The sequence below is a fragment of the Pleurodeles waltl genome, chromosome 10 (assembly GCF_031143425.1).
Source record: "Pleurodeles waltl isolate 20211129_DDA chromosome 10, aPleWal1.hap1.20221129, whole genome shotgun sequence".
Classification (NCBI taxonomy): Eukaryota; Metazoa; Chordata; class Amphibia; order Caudata; family Salamandridae; genus Pleurodeles; species Pleurodeles waltl.
In genome coordinates, this window is record NC_090449.1 from 206,047,700 (window position 1) to 206,070,168 (window position 22,469).

Consider the following 22,469-nt stretch of genomic DNA (forward strand, 5'->3'; position numbering starts at 1 on the left):
TCTGGTCCTGGACCTCTGCCAGGCAGCAACGTGGGCTTCTTTGTACACGTCCACAAAGCATGATGGCCGCTTTGCCCATTCAGACCTGCAGGACTTCCTCATATGAAATTGGTCTGCAGACCCACATCTGGGAAGGTATTGTTTGGGTATCTATTCTGTGGTGAATCTGCTGCTACAATTCTCTATCAGATCAACGAGTTACTTAAACTGTCTAGCCGCAGATTCCTTACCGACCACCATATCCTCCCTGATCTGTAAACAGATTTCTAGAGACAGGCCTGATCCCTTTCAAGGCCCTAGTTTTCCACATCAGTGGTCAGTGTTTTTCATGGCAACTGGCATGAAAAGTTGCGAAAAGAAAGTGACATCAGCTCTCTGGAGTGTCGCCCATGTAGGCACTGCACACATCATCCTGGCGTGGACAACACCATTGATGCTATGTGGAACCAAACGACACTACCCACCCGTGCACAAGGGTACTGCTCGTTAAAAACATCTGTATCCAATCTGACGCGATGGAATAATTCTAAAGTAAGGAATCTGCAGCTAGGTAAAGTGTCTACCAGATAATGCGTTACCAAAGGTAATTAACTTGTTAAACAGAAAGCTATATTGACAAAGGGAATATTTAAATACGGCGAGGTGACTTAATCTGTCATTCTCAGTTAGCTACATTCAGAACTTCTATCTCCAGAGTCTCCGGAGGCTTACTTTACTTAGCCAGCCTACTCCTCTGAAGTATTTCTTTTGCGAAGGAGGCGTCCTACTTATCATTTTTTTGTCTTCTATCCTGATAGCTTACCCTAGTGTGGACTCTTATAACATTGTTTTAATGTATTCTTAGCTTGTATCTGATAGAGATTTCTAGTCACAAATTCCTTACTTTAGAATTATTACCAGGTGTCAGACTAGATGTGGAGATTTTTGAGTAATACCTCTGCACTCCGGTGTGTGGCGTCGCCAGCGTCGTCCACACTGGAACTCACATGCGCGCGGTACCTATGTAGATGCCACCCCAGTACGCTGACATCAGTCCTTTCCACGCCAGATAATGCTGATCCAGTCAGAGCTACTCTCAGTTGTTTTTTTACTTGCTTTTACTTACCTGTTTGTCAGCACTTTTTGAGAAATTTTCTCTTTTGGTGTGATAGGTTGTCCCCTAATGAACTGTCTGTTTTCAAACCACGTGGTGTCTGTCAAAGGCAGATGTCTGTGACAGATCCACACTTGGTGTGTTTATGGTGCTTGCAGAGGGACCACAACTGCGCCATGCATTTGAAGGAGGTGTGGGAGCGATCCCTCAAGCTTCTCACAGACCGACATCTGAAGACCCCCGCAATGCTGAAGATCCCAGCCGCGAGGAAGATCCAAGGACCATACGCAAACCCTAACCCAGCGATCATCCACACACTCAGTCGTTGGGAGAAGTTTGGTATGTCCCACAAGTCCGCACCTGTCGAAGTCTTCTGACGAGACGCAGGAGCATCCACATTCCAGGCCTTGCACTTCAGCAGAGCTTTAGTCAGGGTCCACTCCACACTTCCCCGACTTTGTCGGAGCAGGTGCAAACCCCACCCAGCTTAAGGAATTTTTTGAGGCCATGAACCTTTTATTAAGGAGTCCTTGCCCTCTGGGATGCTTTTGAGCCCCACAGTCTAAGAGAATTGGTCCCCAGTAAACCCTCACAGGCAGGTTAGCCCTTGTGCCAGTCAGGCCCATTGATCCTATGCTGGATGCGGAGCAGAGCTGCTGACAAGACCAAGACCTTCCTCGTGCCTACTCCTGTGCAGACACCCCACAGGACATCGTCATTCCCAACTCTGATACAGAAGCAAACAGGCATCGCCTGACACCAGTTCCGGTGTCGATCGTAACCATGTTCTACAGATCGGAGTTAGGGCCTTTTGCATTTGATAATGGAAGGGGTATGGGGACCCTCATGGATACCAGCAGTGCTTAATTTGGGCCAGTGGTTTCTGGTGCTCAACACTGGCATTTAATTGGCAACAACAGCACACATCATAGCCTAATTTAGATAAGAGCATAACAACAGTGGTTTATTAATTTGGTATGCATAAGAAATGACTAATAACTGCTGACAAAGCCATCTTTACAGTTTGGTGTTCTGGAATGATCAGACTTATCACAATTGTAGGAGTGTGATGGTTAATAGTTGGGTTGTTACTGTATTTGGCAGTGCTGGCAGAAGCAATGGCTGATGCAAGTGGACGAGGGCTCTGACACTTATTTTATTTACAATGTAAGCACTCCATACCAGCATCCATTAGATGAGAATGAGGACAACTGGTATGAGGAACTGGCGGAGGCCAGTGGGTTTGACACCTCACCTGACACTGGCTTGATCTCCCCTTCTACCATAGCTACAGAGGAGGGAGCTGTAGGAAAGTTCCCCTTTTGGCATGGTTAACCCCCCCCCCACAATTTTCCTGATATCTGATGCTAACTTAACTGAGTGGGTGCTGAAATCCTGCTACCCAGGCCCCAGCACCTGTGTCCTTTCACAATTGGCACACCCCTGGCACACAGCTAAGTCCCTTGTAAAAGGTACCAGTGTCATCAAGGGCTATATGGCCAGGGAGGGTTCCTAAGGGCTGCAGCATGTATTATGCCACCCTAAGGGACCCATCGCCAAACACATGCACACTGCCATTGCAGCTTGTGTGTGCTGTTGGGGAGTAAAAGGTAAAGTCGACATGGCATTCCTCTTAGGGTGCTATGTCCACAAACCACTGCCTGTGGCACAGGTAAGTCACTTCTATAGCAGGCCTTACAGCCCTAAGGAAGTGTTCACTATACCAATCAATTTGTGTGATCCTAGGTAAATATTGTATTTCACAGTCAACTTTTTTCTTCATTGTCACATACAAGAGTACCCTTAACATTCGTAAGTTCAGCAAGTCTGCTGTACAAAAAAACTATTTTTTTTGATAGATTAGACTGTTTCCCATATATATTAAAAATCTATCCTACATATAGGGAACACATCAGACCTAGCTTTCCTCCTAATTCATTAATAGCATTGTCATCGGGTCAGTGGCAGGAATATTTTTCACTTCATATACAAATTTTTCATTTTTAATAAAATATATTACTAAAGATGACATATACAGGCAGACATTTTCCATTCAAATGGCTACAAACCTCTGCACTGACATGCAGTTTTTCCTGTTAAAACTATATATCGCATACAAACGCATTACCAAGTGTTTTAGTTTGTTTTGATCCTATTAACATCTTTACGCTCTCACTTTAGAATTGAAATAGTGCTTTCCTAACTACTGAAATATATTTCGAAATACTTGCTTAGTCCATTTACAGGGTGTTTTTTATCTATTGTGGTACAGCACAATTGTAAAACAATGTTCGATGGCATCTGTCGCTGTAGATACACATGGTCTGCATAGCTCGCCATCTGGTGTTGGGTCGGAGTGTTACAAGTTGTTTTTCTTCGAAGAAGTGTTTTCGAGTCACTGGACCGAGGGACTCCTCCTTCTGTGCTCATTGCGCATGGGCGTCGACTCCATCTTCGATTGTTTTCTTTCCGCCATCGGGTTCGGACGTGTTCGTGTCGCTCCGAGTTTCGGAACGGAAAGATAGCTGAAAACGGAAGATTTTCGACGGTATCGTTGCGATCCGGTTCGAGATAAACACATACGACGACGCATTGAACATCGAAGTGCTTCGGTGCCCTTCGGGGTAGATTTCGGCACACCGTCGGGGCCTAGTCGGCCCGACCGCGTGGAGAACACCGCCGATGGAACGGACCCCGTTTCGATTCTGCCCTGAATGCCACAACAAATATCCTTATACGGACCAACACTCGGTCTGTAACCTGTGCCTGTCACCCGAGCACAGCGAAGAATCCTGTGAGGCCTGTCGGGCGTTCCGGTCCCGAAAAACTCTGCGTGACCGTCGAGCGAGAAGACTGCAGATGGCGTCCACGCCAAAGGAGCATCGACAGTTCGAGACAGAAGAGGAACAGGAGGAATCCTTTTCCATCCAGGATTCAGACTCCGACGAACTCGACAATACAAAAACTGTGAGTAAGACGTCGAGATCAGAAATTAAAAAAGGCCCAGGGGACGCCACTGCCAACCGGCCATGGCTCAACCCAAATTCACGGTGACCAACAATCGGCACCGAAAAAGGCCCATTCAGTGTCGAGATCGTCCGACTCCGGTCGAGACACCGGCACGCAGCCTCCTCGGGACCGAGAGAGTGCTAAAGAGAAGCATCGACACCGAGAGTTCGGTGTCGACACGGATCGACGCCGAGACAGTGGCACCGAAGACCATAGAGGCCAAGATTTTTCGGCACAAAAGAAGAGGAAGGTTACCTCGGAGCCGAAAAAACAAACAACAGGGTTTTCGGAGCCGAAAAAAGCACCAACAGACCCAGTTTCAGGCTCCTATACTGAAGAACATTCTATGTCTTCACAAATGAAAAGACACAGATTCGAACAGGAACTGCAATCCACTGAAGTGGATCACACGCAAAAGCGTATCTTTATTCAGCAGGGGACAGGGAAGATCAGTACCCTTCCACCTGTCAAAAGAAAGAGAACACTTCAGTTTGTAGCACGAGAGGCTCCTCAGCAACAAACAGCAAAGACGGTAACACCTCCTCCCTCGCCTCCACCTGTAACTCCGGCTTCGCCAACTTACACCCCGTCACATTCGCCAGCTCACACCGCCATGAGCCACAACGACCAAGATCAAGACGCGTGGGACTTGTACGATGCACCAGTGTCTGATAACAGCCCAGACACATACCCAACTAGGCCATCACCACCTGAGGACAGCACAGCCTATTCACAAGTGGTGGCTAGAGCAGCTCAGTTCCATAATGTGGAACTACACTCTGAACAAGTAGAGGATGACTTTTTATTTAACACCCTCTCCTCCACCCACAGCTCCTACCAAAGCCTGCCTATGCTCCCAGGCATGCTACGCCATGCAAAGGAGATCTTCAAGGAGCCAGTTAAAAGTAGGGCAGTAACGCCTAGAGTGGACAAAAAGTATAAGGCGCCTCCTACGGACCCTGTATTCATCACCTCTCAGCTGCCACCAGATTCTGTGGTGGTAGGGGCTGCCAGAAAACGGGCAAATTCACACACTTCTGGGGATGCACCTCCCCCAGATAAAGAAAGCAGAAAGTTCGATGCAGCCGGGAAGAGGGTCGCTGTCCAGGCAGCAGACCAGTGGCGCATCGCAAACTCACAAGCGCTGCTAGCGCGATACGACAGAGCCCACTGGGATGAGATGCAGCATCTCATTGAACATCTCCCAAAAGATCTACAAAAAAGAGCAAAACAGGTTGTTGAAGAGGGTCAAAACATTTCCAACAATCAAATACGCTCCTCTATGGATGCAGCAGACACAGCCGCAAGGACCATTAATACGTCGGTTACCATCCGTAGGCACGCATGGCTCAGAACGTCTGGATTCAAGCCAGAAATTCAGCAGGCAGTACTTAACATGCCAGTAAACGAAAAACTTCTGTTCGGTCCGGAGGTCGACACAGCCATAGAAAAGCTCAAAAAGGACACTGACACTGCCAAGGCCATGGGCGCACTCTACTCCCCGCAGAGCAGAGGATCTTATACCACCTTCCGCAAAACACCTTTTAGAGGAGGGTTTCGGGGTCAGGCCACACAAGGCAGTACCTCACAGTCCGCACCGTCCACCTACCAGGGACAGTACAGGGGAGGCTTTCGGGGCCAGTATAGAGGAGGGCAATTCCCTAGGAATAGAGGAAGATTTCAAAGCCCCAAAACCACTACCAACAAGCAGTGACTCACACGTCACTCACCCCCCCCACACAACACCAGTGGGGGGAAGGATAGGTCAATATTACGAAGCATGGGAGGAAATAACTACAGACACATGGGTCCTAGCAATTATCCAACATGGTTATTGCATAGAATTCCTGCAATTCCCTCCAGACATACCACCAAAATCACAAAATTTATCAAAACACCATTCACAGCTTCTACAGATAGAAGTTCAAGCACTACTGCAAAAAAATGCAATAGAATTAGTACCAAGCACACAAATAAACACAGGAGTTTATTCACTGTACTTCTTGATACCAAAAAAGGACAAAACACTGAGACCAATTCTAGACCTCAGAGTAGTAAACACATTCATCAAATCAGACCACTTTCACATGGTCACACTACAAGAAGTGTTACCATTGCTCAAAAAACACAACTACATGACAACCCTAGACCTCAAAGACGCATATTTCCATATACCAATACATCAATCACACAGAAAATATCTAAGGTTTGTATTCAAAGGAATACATTACCAATTCAAAGTATTGCCTTTCGGTTTAACAACCGCTCCAAGGGTATTCACAAAATGCCTAGCAGTAGTCGCTGCACACATCAGAAGGCAGCAAATACATGTATTCCCGTATCTAGACGACTGGCTAATCAAAACCAGTTCGCTCACACAATGCTCAAACCACACAAATCAAATCATACAAACCCTCTACAAACTAGGGTTCACCGTCAACTTTGCAAAATCCAACATTCAGCCAAGCAAAGTACAGCAATATCTAGGAGCCATAATAGACACGACAAAAGGAGTAGCAACGCCAACTCCACAAAGAATTCACAATTTCAACAGTCATTCAACACATGTCTCCAAATCAAACAATACAAGCAAGAACAATACTACAGCTCCTAGGCATGATGTCCTCATGCATAGCCATTGTCCCAAACGCAAGACTGCACATGAGGCCCTTACAACAGTGCCTAGCCTCACAGTGGTCTCAAGCACAGGGTCACCTTCTAGATCTGGTGTTAATAGACCGCCAAACTTACCTCTCGCTTCTATGGTGGAACAGTATAAATTTAAACAAAGGGCGGCCTTTCCAAGACCCAGTGCCACAGTACGTAATAACAACAGATGCTTCCATGACAGGGTGGGGAGCACATCTCAATCAACACAACATAAGAGGACAATGGAACATACATCAAACAAAACTGCATATAAATCATCTAGAATTGTTAGCAGTTTTTCAAGCACTAAAAGCTTTCCAACCAATCATAACCCACAAATACATCCTTGTCAAAACAGACAACATGACAACGATGTATTATCTAAACAAACAAGGAGGAACACATTCAACGCAGTTAAGCTTATTAGCTCAAAACATATGGAAGTGGGCAATCCACCATCAAATTCGCCTCATAGCACAGTTTATTCCAGGGATCCAGAATCAACTGGCAGACAATCTCTCTCGAGATCACCAGCAAGTCCACGAATGGGAAATCCACCCACAAATTCTGAACACCTACTTCACACTCTGGGGAACACCTCAAATAGACTTATTTGCAACAAAAGAGAACGCAAAATGCCAAAACTTCGCGTCCAGATACCCACACAAGCAATCCCAAGGCAATGCCCTATGGATGAACTGGTCAGGAATATTTGCTTACGCTTTTCCTCCTCTCCCTCTCCTCCCTTATCTAGTAAACAAATTGAGTCAAAACAAACTCAAACTCATTTTAATAGCACCAACGTGGGCAAGACAACCCTGGTACACAACACTGCTAGATCTTTCTGTAGTACCCCACATCAAACTGCCGAACAAACCAGATCTGTTAACGCAACACAACCAACAGATCAGATACCCAGATCCAGCATCGCTGAATCTAGCAATCTGGCTCCTGAAATCCTAGAATTCGGACACTTACAACTTAGCCAAGAGTGTATGGAGGTCATAAAGCAGGCCAGAAGGCCATCCACTAGACACTGCTACGCAAGTAAGTGGAAAAGATTTGTTTGTTACTGCCATCATAATCAGATACAACCACTAGACGCAACTCCAAAACATATAGTAAATTACTTGCTCCATTTACAAAAAGCAAAGCTAGCCTTCTCTTCTATTAAAATACACCTTGCAGCAATATCTGCATACCTGCAGACTACCTATTCAACTTCCTTGTATAGGATACCAGTCATCAAAGCATTCATAGAAGGTCTTAAAAGAATTATACCACCAAGAACACCACCTGTTCCTTCATGGAACCTAAACGTGGTCCTAACAAGACTCATGGTCCCACCTTTCGAACCCATGCACTCTTGCGGAATACAATTCCTAACCTGGAAAGTTGCCTTTCTCATCGCCATTACATCTCTGAGAAGAGTAAGTGAAATTCAAGCGTTCACAACACAGGAACCTTATATACAAATACATAAAAATAAGGTCGTCCTACGACCTAATCCAAAATTTTTACCAAAAGTTATTTCACCGTTCCATCTAAATCAAACGGTAGAACTACCAGTTTTTTTCCCACAGCCAGATTCTGTGGCTGAAAGAGCACTACATACATTAGATGTCAAAAGAGCATTAATGTACTACATTGACAGAACAAAAAACATCAGAAAGACTAAACGGCTATTTATTGCATTCCAAAAACCTCATGCAGGTAACCCAATATCAAAACAAGGTATAGCCAGATGGATTGTTAAATGCATCCAAATCTGCTACCTTAAAGCAAAAAGACAACTGCCCATTACTCCCAGGGCACATTCAACAAGGAAAAAAGGTGCTTCAATGGCCTTTTTAGGAAACATCCCAATGCATGAAATATGTAAGGCGGCCACATGGTCTACGCCTCACACATTCACCAAACACTACTGTATAGATGTGCTATCCGCACAACAGGCTGCAGTAGGTCAAGCTGTATTAAGAACTCTATTTCAGACAACTTCTACTCCTACAGGCTAAACCACCGCTTATGGGGAAATAACTGCTTACTAGTCTATGCAGACCATGTGTATCTACAGCGACAGATGCCATCGAACTGAAAATGTCACTTACCCAGTGTACATCTGTTCGTGGCATCAGTCGCTGAGATTCACATGGGCCCACCCACCTCCCCGGAAGCCTGTAGCAGTTCAGAAGTTACCTTCAATTTTGTACATTTGTATATATATTATTTAAACCTTTAATAGGTACATACTTACACATTTCATTGCGCGGGCACTATTACTATAGTACAACTCCTACCTCACCCTCTGCGGGGAAAACAATCGAAGATGGAGTCGACGCCCATGCGCAATGAGCACAGAAGGAGGAGTCACTCGGTCCAGTGACTCAAACACTTCTTCGAAGAAAAACAACTTGTAACACTCCAACCCAACACCAGATGGCGAGCTATGCAGACCATGTGAATCTCAGCGACTGATGCCACGAACAGATGTACACTGGGTAAGTGACATTTTCATTACTTCATAAAATCCTTTAACTATACAGTAAGAGAAATAAAAGTAAACCCCAATCTCAAGGATAAAATAAGCAGCAGTTTGGAAGAAGACCCAAACTGGCATTAGACGTCTGTCTTCAAACCCACAGCGAATGTGGCAAGATAAAAAGTGATTTAAAGACATCTTTATTGCTCAGCTATTTTCAGAATGAACAGAACACCTTTTCTTTGCCACCTCCAGCCCTCTCGCCAGACCAGGCCTGTAATCCCCCAAAATAACTCACCCAAGTAAAATCTTTCAAGCCATAGTGCATGAGTGAGTAAGTTTCTTGAGGCCTCTGCTCCTTGGAGCTTTATTTTCATCTCTGTATCTGGAAATTTGTTTTCCAAGAAGTGAAAACGAAGACACTACTGGGCCAAGTTATAACTGAAGTAGCTATAAAGCAATTTTCAGGGTGAATGCCTCTTTTGGTAAAGAGATTTCTGTAGATGACTCACATCCAAATTGAACCAATTGCTTTTGTCCTTATCATAAACCAAATTAGTGCAAAATGTACAGAAAATTTACAGCACAATACTCTTTAAAGGAGAAAAGGCTTCAACTGCAGTGATGGATGGAGAGTTGATATGGCCTCTAATGGTTTTAGACAGATGGTAGGGTGCTAATTAGGAGGCAGCGATAGCTCCAATCAATGTATTTCAGACAAGAATGGACATTTAGAGGCTCCAACCAGTCACATCGCTACCTAAAACAACAGCACACCCCTCACATGCTGTTCTGCCACCAATCACCCTACCTTTTCTACTCTAAGCAACAGCTCAGGAAGAAACCTGCTACTCAGAGCGAGTTACCATTTGCTGGTGCTGGCACACTTGATTCCCAGTTTAGTTCCTTCATCAACTCCTTTTTTTCATATCCTGTGGAAGAAATGATCTCTGTTTTTTACTTTCTTTGGAAGGCTATTACATCAGACCAGTGGGTGTTGGACCTAGTGAAATACAGGCACACAGTCAAGTTTGTCCAAAAGCCTCTGCAAATGTCACAGCAGAAAACCACTTAGCAGCCTCTACAGTTCTTGCAACCAGCAGTGATATCTATGCTACAAAAAGAAGCTCAGTATCATGTCCCCAATTCCCAGCTACATACACACGTTGTTCTACCCCAGATGTTTTCTAATCAAGAAAAATAAACAGAAGAATGATGACCCTTTAAGGAACACCATCAGCTCAACAGATATCTAAAACAGTTATTCAGAATTGTAATATCTGAAGAGGTACTGCAGTTGCTTCAAGTGGGAGGGTTTATGATATCACTGGAACTCCAGAATGTCTATTTTCATATAACGATATACCCACAAATACTGTAGATTCCCAATATTTCGAGTTAGCTGGGTGCCATTGTCAGCTCAAAATTCAGCCATTTGGAATCAATTCTGCATCACGGATATTTATGAAATACATGACATCTGTGACAGCTTATCTGCAATGCTAAGACCATCAGCTCTTCCCCTACCTGGGCAATTGGTTGGTTAAGGGGAAGACGTCATCCAAAGTAGAAACATCAACAAGTGCCAAAATAGAACTGGTTAACAAGTGTGAATTCTTGATCAATGCAACTAGCTTTCATCTGGAGTCAACCACTTCCATTCAATTTCTGGTTGCCATCTTGAATGCAGAAGCATTATGATCACTTACTCAAGTGCAAAAATGGAAAACCATCTCTCAAATGTCTACTTGGGTTGATGTCCTCATGCACTCCACTAATACCGTGTGTAGGTTGAAGAGGCGTCCTCAGTAGGAGAACTTGAATGCCCTATGGCAGCAGGTGTCTGTATCATTCGATGATTACAAGTCAGGTGACCAAAATCACGGATGCCTTACAGTGATAGAAGACAAGAACAAACTGGATCTGCATTTTCAGCTGCAAAGAAACCACTTTTTGAAAACTACTGATGCATCTCTAGAAGATCAGGTGCCCATTGTCAAGAGTTGAAGGGCAGGACGTCATTGGCAGACTTAGGAGAAGAGCCTCTACAAAAGCATTCTCGAGCTCAAGCAGGTCCATAAAGGAATAATCAGTCCCTGAGAGAACAGACAGTATAGCAGCACGATTTTACATTAAACAAGGGCAGCAGGACTGTCAGAACCCTATAAAAACACTGAAAGAGTGCGCTCCTTGAATGTGTGTAGAAGCTTAAAATTATATATTGATCGTGCATAATCTTTTTTGAAATTCAGTACAGCTCTTTCTGAACTTTGGTTATCCATAAAAGAGTTGTCTTCTTTCAAAAGAGAGGATCACAAGAATGTATCATAGCAGCTACTGTGTTTTGTCTCTCAAAGTCTGGTCTTCACTTGCATTCCAGAGTGCTTAGTCATTTCACAGGAGGTTTTGCAGCCATGACAGCACTGTATGTCTGAGTGCATCTATCCGACATCTGTAGACTTTTTTAGAGCAGCAAATGGAGGAAGTGCCATACCTTCACATGCCACTGTTGTCTAGGTACAAACTCGGTGAGAGATTCAGCTGTTACCCGGGTCATCTTAAATAATAATTTTTATTATTGTGAACTTCTTGCCTACTATTGGTATTCTTGAAGTCAAAATTTTGCTATATTCATTTCATGTATGACCATTGTGTAGTGGCTACTTGCCATTCTGATTCAGTCATGTGAATTTAGGGAAGATTCAATGTTTTACTTTCTTTTAACTATAGTTCTCCAACACTGGTCTCGTCGATTAACTTGTGGCCCTCCCTAATCATAGTCTGTACATGAAAACATCCCTTCACACAAGTGCTATTGAAATCTGAACTATGAAATCTTCTGTTGGGAGGGACTGGAGTTCTGTGCACTCCTAGACAATTGGCCGAAGTTTGGGTTGTTTCTGATGGGGTGTTTCACTTGCTAACCTACATGGTTTTCTTATTTCAAAAGGAATTTTCTATGCCCTGCTGTCTAAATTGTTACCATGAAGTTCCTAGATCAGCAACGGGGAATGGTTTAAGAATGTGAATCTATGAAATATAAAAATTCTGGAGAACTCTATTTACAGGTAGGTAACTTGTTTCTTTCACCACTTGATTCCAGTATTGTTTTTGGTGGCCTGGTATATTTATTCCACCTTTACTCCTGCATCCCAGTAGGGTTTTTGTGTCCTAGACACATGTCCAAGTTTGAATAGCACATTGCTTGCATGGCAAGGCTTAGGTGACCAGCCCTCCTTTAAGTTCCTAATGCTTTATTTAAGCTTCAAAATTAACTGCTGTTTGTGTCCTCTGAGATTATATGGTCGGCGTGATTTTAAAGACACAATGCAATCTTCTCTTTCTGTAGGGCTGTGCTAGGATAGTTCAGAAGCTACTGCCTCTGTCACTTAGTTATTTTCAACCTTTTTGAGAGTGTTCTAAATCCGATCTCGCAAACGGACAGAGCTCTCCAGTGTTCATGAATGTGATGTTGTAAAAACTGAATTGCAAGTAAACGTTAGCTGCCTGCTTGAATATGATGTTGCCTATATATAGGATTTCCCTTTATCTGTATTTCACTTTTTTAATAGGTTTGACCTACTTGCAAAATTTAAATTTTGAACGAATCGTCATGTGCCAGCTTAATCCTTTAAAGATTTGCCTACCCCCTGTGGTTAACCTGTTTGCTGGTATTACCAGGTTTGTAAAGTGACATTGTTGTTCACTGTATAAATGGTTATGCAAAAGAAGGAACCGTGTTTTAAATATAACGTACTCAACATTGAACAACACTTTGAGTCACAATTTAGCATGAATCAGACAACATTTGTATAGAAACTACTTGACTATTACCATTCACATTCCTAATCACAGTGCAACAGTGTTCCTTCAATATGATGACCCTGCCACCCTTGCATAATTTGTAATCTGAGTACAGGTAGATTTATGGAGGACTTTGGTGAGGCATAGATAAAATATATAATTAGGCATGAGTTGGACTATGTAACAACACTTGGTATCATTACACAAGTATATTGGAGTTTTCAACATAGGGTTTCAAGTAATATCATGGTTGACTTAACCTGCACTCCCATTGTCTGTCTGAAGACACCAAGAAGTGGAAGCAATCCAGTTATTGAAGTCTATTCATAAGTTTATGGTCACTAATAGTTGGTTATTTTCGTTTGATAGTTGTATAGACAATACCAGAAGAGTACTGCTTCTAAAAAGTGGTACTGGGGTAAATCTTTAAATCAGACCAACTATATTATCTGTGTTGGTCACCAGTTGTCAGAGCCAATGTTAATTCGACATTGTATATACTTGTACATGGAAGAGGTTGTTAATGCATGTTTTGCATTGTTAACTGCCTTTTGTTGCTAGAAATACAACATTAAAAATAATCGTCACTGCTAGTCTTCAAGGACATATTTGTGAATAAAATGTTCTTGACGAGCCACCTTTTCAAGTTCCCTTCTCCCCTGCCGTAATAGAAAGTTATCATTGAGCCAGCAACAAATATATTAAAGTAGTTTTGGTAACTGCTATATTTTGTTAGCTATCAAAGTACTAATAACTTGTACCGTTGGAGTTCTGGGATTGGTTTGCATCTGTTTTTAATAGAATTGTTGAATGCAGAGAACACAAGCCATGTTTAAGGTGATACCCACAATTCGTGAGTAGCTTGACGGAGGAAATGGACAGTCATAGTTGCTACTAAAGCAGCTGTTAATGCTGATTCGTACATATTTTTTTTTTAGTTTTAGTGGATCAGAAAACCTCACAGACACTGCAGTCTAATACAATGCCATAGAAGTGGCAAGCTCACTGATACTTATGGAAACTATATATATATATATATATATATATATATATATATATATATATATATATATATATACATATATGTTCGATGGCATGTGTAGCTGCAGATACACATGCTTTGTACAGCCCGCCATCTGGTGTTGGGCTCGGAGTGTTACAAGTTGTTTTTCTTCGAAGAAGTCTTTTCGAGTCACAAGATCGAGTGAGTCCTCCCCTTTCGGCTCCATTGCGCATGGGCGTCGACTCCCTCTTGGATTGTTTTCTTTCCGCCATCTGGTTCGGCGTTCGGTATCGGGTTAGTTACAACAGATCGACACCGATTTCTGAAGAGCTCCGGTGGCCCTTCGGGGTTTTTCGATCCCCCGTCGGGGCCTGGTCGGCCCGACCACGTGTCTCTTCAAGGCTAATGGAACGGACCCCATTCCGCTTCTGCCCCAAATGTCACAACAAGTATCCCTATACAGATCAGCACCTGGTCTGTAACTTGTGTTTGTCTCCAGAACACAGAGAAGATACTTGTGAACCCTGTCGAGCGTTTCGGTCGAGGAAGACATTGAGACCGAAGAGCGAGAAGACTGCAGATGGCGTCGGCGCCGACAGGACAAAGACACTTGGAGGAGGAAGAAGAAACCTTCTCCATCGAGGAGTCGGACTTAGATGAGGTCGATCCCGAACAGACGCCTAAAACCGTGAGTAAGACGTCGACACATTAAACTCACGAGAAGACTGCAAAAGCCCAGGGGACGCCACCGCCAGCAGGCCATGGCTTAACCCGAAAAATAGGTGACCGATCATCGGCACCGAAAAAGGGCACGCATGTGTCAAAGACATCCGACTCCGGTCGAGATACCAGCACACAGCAAACTCGACCCCGAGACAGCGGGTCCAAGCAAGTTCGGCACCAAAACGAGTCGGCACCGAGAGACCGAGAAACCGAAAATAAAGAAAGTGTCGTCGGAGCCGAAAAAGACAGCCGAAAAAGTTTCCATTCCGAAACATCCGGCCTCGGAACCAAAATCAGGTTCCTACACAGAGGAACAGGGACTGTCCTCACAAATGCAAGGACATAAGTTCGGACAAGAACTAGAGTCAATGGAGCCAGACTACACTCAGAGAAGGCTCCACATCCAAAAGGACACAGGGAAAATAAGTACACTTCCCCCAATTAGGATGAAAAGAAGACTTGCCTTTCAAGAAAAAAACAAGCAGCCACAGGCAAAGGTAGCAAGACAAATAACACCGCCACCATCTCCACCACGCTCAACGCACACATCACCGGTAGCCACTCCACCACTGATGCAGTCCCCAACTCATACTGGAATGAGTCAGGATGATCCCGACGCATGGGATCTTTATGATGCACCAATGTCAGATAACAGCCCAGACTGTTACCCAACGAGACTGTCACCACCTGAGGACAGTACAGCCTACACACAGGTGGTGTCAAGAGCAGCGACATTTCATAATGTCACCCTACATGCAGAGCCTATTGAGGATGACTTTTTATTTAACACACTATCCTCCACTCATAGCCAATACCAAAGCCTTCCTATGCTACCGGGAATGCTAAAACACTCCAAACAGGTGTTTCAGGAGCCTGTGAAGGGCAGGGCCATAACTCCAAGAGTGGAGAAAAAATACAAGCCACCACCAACAGACCCGGTATACATCACGCAGCAATTAACACCAGATTCTGTGGTAGTAGGGGCAGCTCGCAAGAGAGCAAACTCTCATACCTCAGGAGACGCACCACCTCCAGACAAGGAGAGTCGCAAGTTCGATGCTGCAGGGAAAAGGGTTGCAGCACAAGCGGCCAACCAATGGCGCATTGCCAACTCACAGGCACTGCTGGCAAGATATGATAGGGCTCATTGGGACGAAATCCAACATTTCATTGAACACTTATCCAAAGAGTTCCAGAAAAGGGCACAACAGGTGGTGGAGGAAGGACAGAGTATCTCGAAAAATCAGATACGGTCAGCAATGGATGCAGCAGATACAGCTGCTAGGACAGTAAATACTGCAGTAACCATAAGGAGACACGCATGGCTGCGTACGTCAGGATTCAAGCCAGAGATACAACAAGCCATGCTGAATATGCCTTTTAACGGACAGCAGTTGTTTGGGCCAGAGGTGGACACTGCTATCGAAAAACTTAAAAAGGACACTGATACGGCCAAAGCCATGGGCGCACTCTACTCCCCACAGAGCAGAGGCACATTCCGCAAAACGCAGTTTAGAGGGGGTTTTCGAGGACAAACTACAGAACCCACAACCTCACAAACAAGGCCCACTTATCAGAGTCAATATCAGCGGGACGTTTTCGGGGACAATATTGAGGAGGACAATTCCAAAAGAGTAGAGGGAAGTTCCAAAGTCCCAAAACTCCTCAAAACAAGCAGTCACTTCCAAGTCACAGGAGACTGACCAAGTTTTACAAACATTGGGAGGAAATAACAACAGACACTTGGGTCCTAGCAATTATCCAGCATGGTTATTGCATAGAATTTCTCAAATTCCCTCCAAACGTCCCACCGAAAACACACAATATGTCAAAACAACACATGGACCTTCTAGGACCAGAGGTCCAAGCGTTGCTACAAAGAGAAGCAATAGAATTAGTACCAATTCATCAGAAAGGAACAGGAGTTTACTCTCTGTACTTTCTCATACCCAAAAAGGTCAAGCCTCTAAGACCTATATTACATCTCAGAACGTTAAATACCTACATCAAATCAGATCACTTTCACATGGTGACATTACAGGACGTAATCCCACATCTCAAACAACAAGACTACATGACAACTCTAGACCTAAAGGATGCATATGTCCATATACCGATACATCCTTCACACAGAACGTACTTAAGGTTTGTATTCCAAGGAGTACATTACCAATTCAAGGTGTTGCCATTCGGAATAACAACTGCGCCAAGAGTTTTTACGAAATGCCTGGCAGGAGTGGCCACACATACCAGAAGGCAACAAATACATGTGTTCCCGTACGTAGACGATTGGTTAATCAAAACCAACACACTAGAACGGTGTTCACAACAAACAAGGTACGTTATAGAAACCCTCCACAAACTAGGTTTCTCAATCAACTACACAAAGTCACACCTTCAGCCGTGTCAAACACAGCAATACTTAGGGGCGACAATCAACACAGCAAAAGGGATTGCCACTCCAAGTCCACAAAGGGTACAGGCATTTCACAATGTAATACAAGCCATGTATGCAAGACACAAGATACAAGTCAAAATGGTGATGAAACTCCTAAGCATGATGTCCTCATGCATAGCCATTGTCCCAAACGCAAGGTTGCACATGCTGCCCTTACAACAGTGCCTAGCATCACAATGGTCACAGGCACAGGGTCAACTTCTAGATCTAGTGTTGATAGACTGCCAAACATACACCTCGCTTCAATGGTGGAACAATATAAATTTAAACCAAGGGCGGCCTTTCGAAGACCCAGTGCCTCAATACGTAATAACAGATGCCTCCATGATAGGGTGGGGAGCACACCTCAATCAACACAGCATCCAGGGACAATGGGACACTCAGCAAAGACAGTTTCACATAAATCACTTAGAACTACTGGCAGTATTTCTAGCGTTAAAGGCATTTCAACCCATAATAAGCTGCAAACACATTCTTGTCAAAACAGACAACATGACAACGATGTATTACCTAAACAAACAGGGAGGAACACACTCAACACAGTTGTGTCTCCTGGCACAGAGAATATGGCATTGTGCGATTCACACCCACATTCACCTAATAGCGCTGTTCATTCCAGGAATTCAGAACCAATAAGCAGACAATCTCTCTCGGGATCACCAACAGATCCACGAATGGGAGATTCACCCCCAAATACTAAACACTTACTTCCAAAGTTGGGGAACACCACAAATAGACCTATTTGCAACAAAAGAAAACGCAAAATGCCGAAACTTCGCATCCAGGTACTCACAAGATCAGTCCCAGGGCAATGCGTTATGGATGAGTTGGTCAGGGATATTTGCATACGCTTTTCCCCCTCTCCACTCCTTCCATATCTGGTAAACAAATTGAGTCAAAACAAACTCATACTAATAGCACCGACTTGGGCAAGACAACCTTGGTACACAACACTACTAGACCTCTCAGTAGTGCCTCATGTCAAACTACCAAACAGACCAGATCTGTTAACTCAACACAAACAACAGATCAGACACCCAAATCCAGCATCGCTGAATCTAGCAATTTGGCTCCCGAAGTCTTAGAATTCGGACACTTAGACCTTACACAGGAATGTATGGAAGTCATAAAACAAGCTAGGAAACCAACCACTAGACATTGCTATGCAAATAAGTGGAAAAGATTTGTTTATTATTGCCATATTAATCAAATTCAACCCTTACACGCATCTGCCAAAGACCTCGTAAGCTACTTACTACATTTGCAAAAGTCAAAGCTAGCTTTTTCATCCATTAAGATACATCTTACCACAATTTCAGCTTATCTGCAAATTACGCACTCAACTTCACAATTTAGGATACCAGTCGTCAAAGCGTTTATGGAAGGTTTAAAGAGAATTATACCACCAAGAACACCACCAGTTCCTTCGTGGAACCTCAACATTGTCTTAACACGACTCATGGGTCCACCTTTTGAACCCATGCACTCATGCGAAATGCAATACTTAACATGGAAAGTTGCATTTCTAATTGCCATCACATCTCTAAGAAGAGTAAGTGAGATACAAGCATTTACCATACAAGAACCATTTATTCAGATACACAAGCATAAAGTAGTTTTACGAACAAATCCCAAATTCTTACCAAAAGTCATATCACCGTTACACTTGAATCAAGCAGTAGAACTACCAGTGTTCTTCCCAGAGCCAGATTCTGTAGCTGAAATAGCACTACATACATTAGACATCAAAAGAGCGTTAATGTACTACATTGACAGAACAAAACAAATTCGGAAAACAAAACAATTATTTGTTGCTTTCCAAAAACCTCATGCAGGAAATCCAATTTCCAAACAAGGCATTGCTAGATGGATAGTTAAATGCATTCAAACCTGTCATCTCAAAGCAAAAAGACAACTGCCTATTATACCAAAGGCACACTCAACTAGAAAGAAAGGTGCTACTATGGCCTTTCTAGGAAACATTCCAATGACTGAAATATGTAAGGCAGCCATATGGTCTACGCCTCATACGTTTACCAAGCACTACTGCATAGATGTGTTAACAGCACAACGAGCCACAGTAGGCCAAGCAGTACTACGAACTTTGTTTCAAACAACTTCAACTTCTACAGGCTAAACCACCGCTTTTGGGGAGATAACTGCTTACTAGTCTATGCAAAGCATGTGTATCTGCAGCTACACATGCCATCGAATGGAAAATGTCACTTACCCAGTGTACATCTGTTAGTGGCATGAGACGCTGCAGATTCACATGCGCCCACCCGCCTCCCCGGGAGCCTGTAGCCGTTTTGAAGTTGATCTTGAACATTTGTAAATATATCATCTTAAACTATATTATGTACATACATATTTACTCCATTGCATGGGCACTATTACTATACTACACAACTCCTACCTCACCCTCTGCGGGGAAAACAATCTAAGATGGAGTCGACGCCCATGCGCAATGGAGCCGAAAGGGGAGGAGTCCCTCGATCTCGTGACTCGAAAAGACTTCTTTGAAGAAAAACAACTTGTAACACTCCGAACCCAACACTAGATGGCGGGCTGTGCAAAACATGTGAATCTGCAGCGTCTCATGCCACGAACAGATGTACACTGGGTAAGTAACATTTTCCATATATATATCACTTTACCTGTATTGGCACATTTGACGTCCTACGTATGTGTGACAATTGTATAGGATAATCTGTGTTTATAGGAAGGTCACTGAGAAGGCTCACTGCTTCTCTTCACAATCTTAGCTACAATGCATACAGAACCTACCACCTAAATTGATAAATGCAGTATTTTCTATTATAAATGCATTTGTATACATGATGTGTTTTGAATCTGTGTACTTTGTTTTTTCCACAGGAAGTACCAGTTAGTTTTCTGCTATACCATTATTGAAAGGAACAATAGACAGTTGATCCCAGTTGTTAGAAGCAGCTCGGGCGGAGACTCTGTACAGACATGTGTAAATCCACTTGACAGTTTTTTCCCCTTCGATCCCTGCATTCTTAAAAGGTAAACTTTTATTCGTATATAATGCGATTTAGAGCAGACTACAGAGGTGAATCTGCTTCCCCAATCAAAAACTCCTTGAAATCGCTTCTCCCTGACAGATGCCTAACATTTGGATGCCTAATGGAAATGATCTGCGAAACAGCTTGAACGTGCATGTGAGATTTAATGAAAAAAACAACAAATAGCGTTAGAAGAAATGCTAAGGAAGTAGTGTGGGGAAATAGCTTTTTTTTCTTTTATTTAACTACTGGAATAATATAATTTTGAAGCTCGAGGATTCCTGTTGGTTCATCTTTACAATAAAGATCAAAGGACCTTATTTTCTACCTATGACAAAATAGGTTTGTGTGGTATTTTAGTGACATCTTATTGAGTTCTGAAAGGGTTGCTTTTCCCGAGTAAAAGCAAGCATGGCTTTAAGGGCTTCTTTAAGTCACAATAATAAAGTTAAAGGGGTCTATGGCAGAACTCTGATGCTTTTATTTTACAGTTATATTTCTTTGTAATTTGATATCTTGGTTAAATGATTTCAGTGTGTGTGGAAGTTTTTAATTTGGTAATTCGCAAAATGTAATGAAATAAATTAGTGAAACAAAAGGTTTTCAACTTTTGCTTTTTGTCGGTCTTTAGTAGATATTATTCTACAAGGGAAGTATGAAAAGGCTACATTAAATTAGCTTATGTCTGACCTTCCTTCAGATACTACCAGAAATGCAATTTAGTATTCCAAAAACGTGCCGTAATCTGGAGAATTCTTCCTTGCACCAAAATGTGAATCTTGCTTGGTCTATTTTGTTAGTGGAAGTATGTGGTCCTTGAGATTGGAATCGTGCTTCAAACTTGAAAACTGCTTTAAGTGCCCACAGTTGCCTCCGCCACTGTTGTATATAATTATTATTAATTATCCTCAAGAAAGTCGAGGATGAAGAGATAAGTTGCACCACAAGTGCAAGAAATCCAAGCGGGACTCATCTTTATCTAGCCACTCCCAATCCAGGGAGACACTGTATCATAGCTGCAATAGTAGGCACTCCAAAAGACCTGACTGAAGTTTAGTCATCCAGTTTCGAATGTCATCAACTCTGCAGCAGATAAAGGGTCATAGGTCATCTTTTCAGGGTGATGCCTGCTCCCTCTGGAGAGCCCTGGGGCCGCCGCACAGTGGTCTAGGGTCGGACTTGTGGTAGTGGGTTCCACCCTAGCACTGTCTGAGCCCTTTGGATGTCCGCTTGGCTGTCTACCAGTGCTGACCCATACCTCCAGTCATTTGCATAAGGCTTGGTCTTTTCTAATGGTCCAGGCACAACCCTTGACTTCAGCAGCAGTTACAACGCATCGGATTCCATCTTCTGTTTATGATACTGAGCAGATGCTAGCCTGCACCACACCTACATCTCTATGCAAAATAAACAAGATACAGCATCTTCTTTTGTGAACTGTAGTGTGTCCCTCGACACTAGTGGAAGCCTTGTTCAGGTCAGATTCTGATGCCAAATCAAGGTCTTCATAATTTTCTCCTTGACGCTGATGACAATACGAATGTGGGCAATTTGCTCTGCCCCAGTACCCTGATGTTGGCTAATAACTAGATCTACAGAATGTCAGTGGCCTGGATACTTTCAATGAAACATGGTTGGACCTCCCACTGGGGCCTGCCACTGAGGAGTTTTTTTATTTTGTGGGACTGGTCCACATTCAGCAGAGGTTTTGGTCCTTCGCTTGTCTTATAAGACACCAAGGCAAACCTGATGACCGAAATATTGCAGGTTTCTGAAGGAAACCTTTATGGATGACCTGTTCTAACTGTGTGTTCAGCTTTCTCTAGCTGTTATAGGCCAGCCCCCTGAGACCTGGCTTTTCTGACTTAGCACACAACTCCTGTGAGTTTGTTTTTTTCAAGCTTCTACTAGCAGGATGAATCCCATTGTATTCCCTACTGTGCCACCAGGCAGGGTTTTGGGAAGAGTTATTCTCCAAGCTGGCCTAAGGGGCCTGCAAAGACAGGCAGGCCTCTGCTAAATATGTCTGGAGGGATGTGTTGGTCGCAAAATGGGCTCAGCATTGTGATCAGGCATCATGCTCGTATGTGTGCCATTAGGTTCTTGTGATGTGCAGGCATCCCTTATGGACATGCAGTTTCACAGTTTCAGGCTTTTTGCTGATTCTGCCCTTTAAGGACAGCTGTGTTAAAGCCCACTCTGTAGGCTTGCTTTCTCCACGC

At 43.5% G+C, this 22,469-nt stretch overlaps 1 protein-coding gene across 3 annotated transcripts in view; it reads left to right on the forward strand.

Moving 5' to 3' along the window:
• The window catches only part of RRN3 (RRN3 homolog, RNA polymerase I transcription factor), a 418,208-nt gene that overhangs the window by 308,572 nt on the left and 87,167 nt on the right, over positions 1-22,469 (forward strand). For all 3 annotated transcript variants that reach the window (XM_069210184.1, XM_069210185.1, XM_069210186.1), the window contains exons 15-16: positions 12,803-12,911; positions 20,096-20,248. In XM_069210184.1, coding sequence (XP_069066285.1) covers positions 12,803-12,911; positions 20,096-20,248 — 262 coding nt within the window. The remainder of the gene's footprint in view (positions 1-12,802; positions 12,912-20,095; positions 20,249-22,469) is intronic.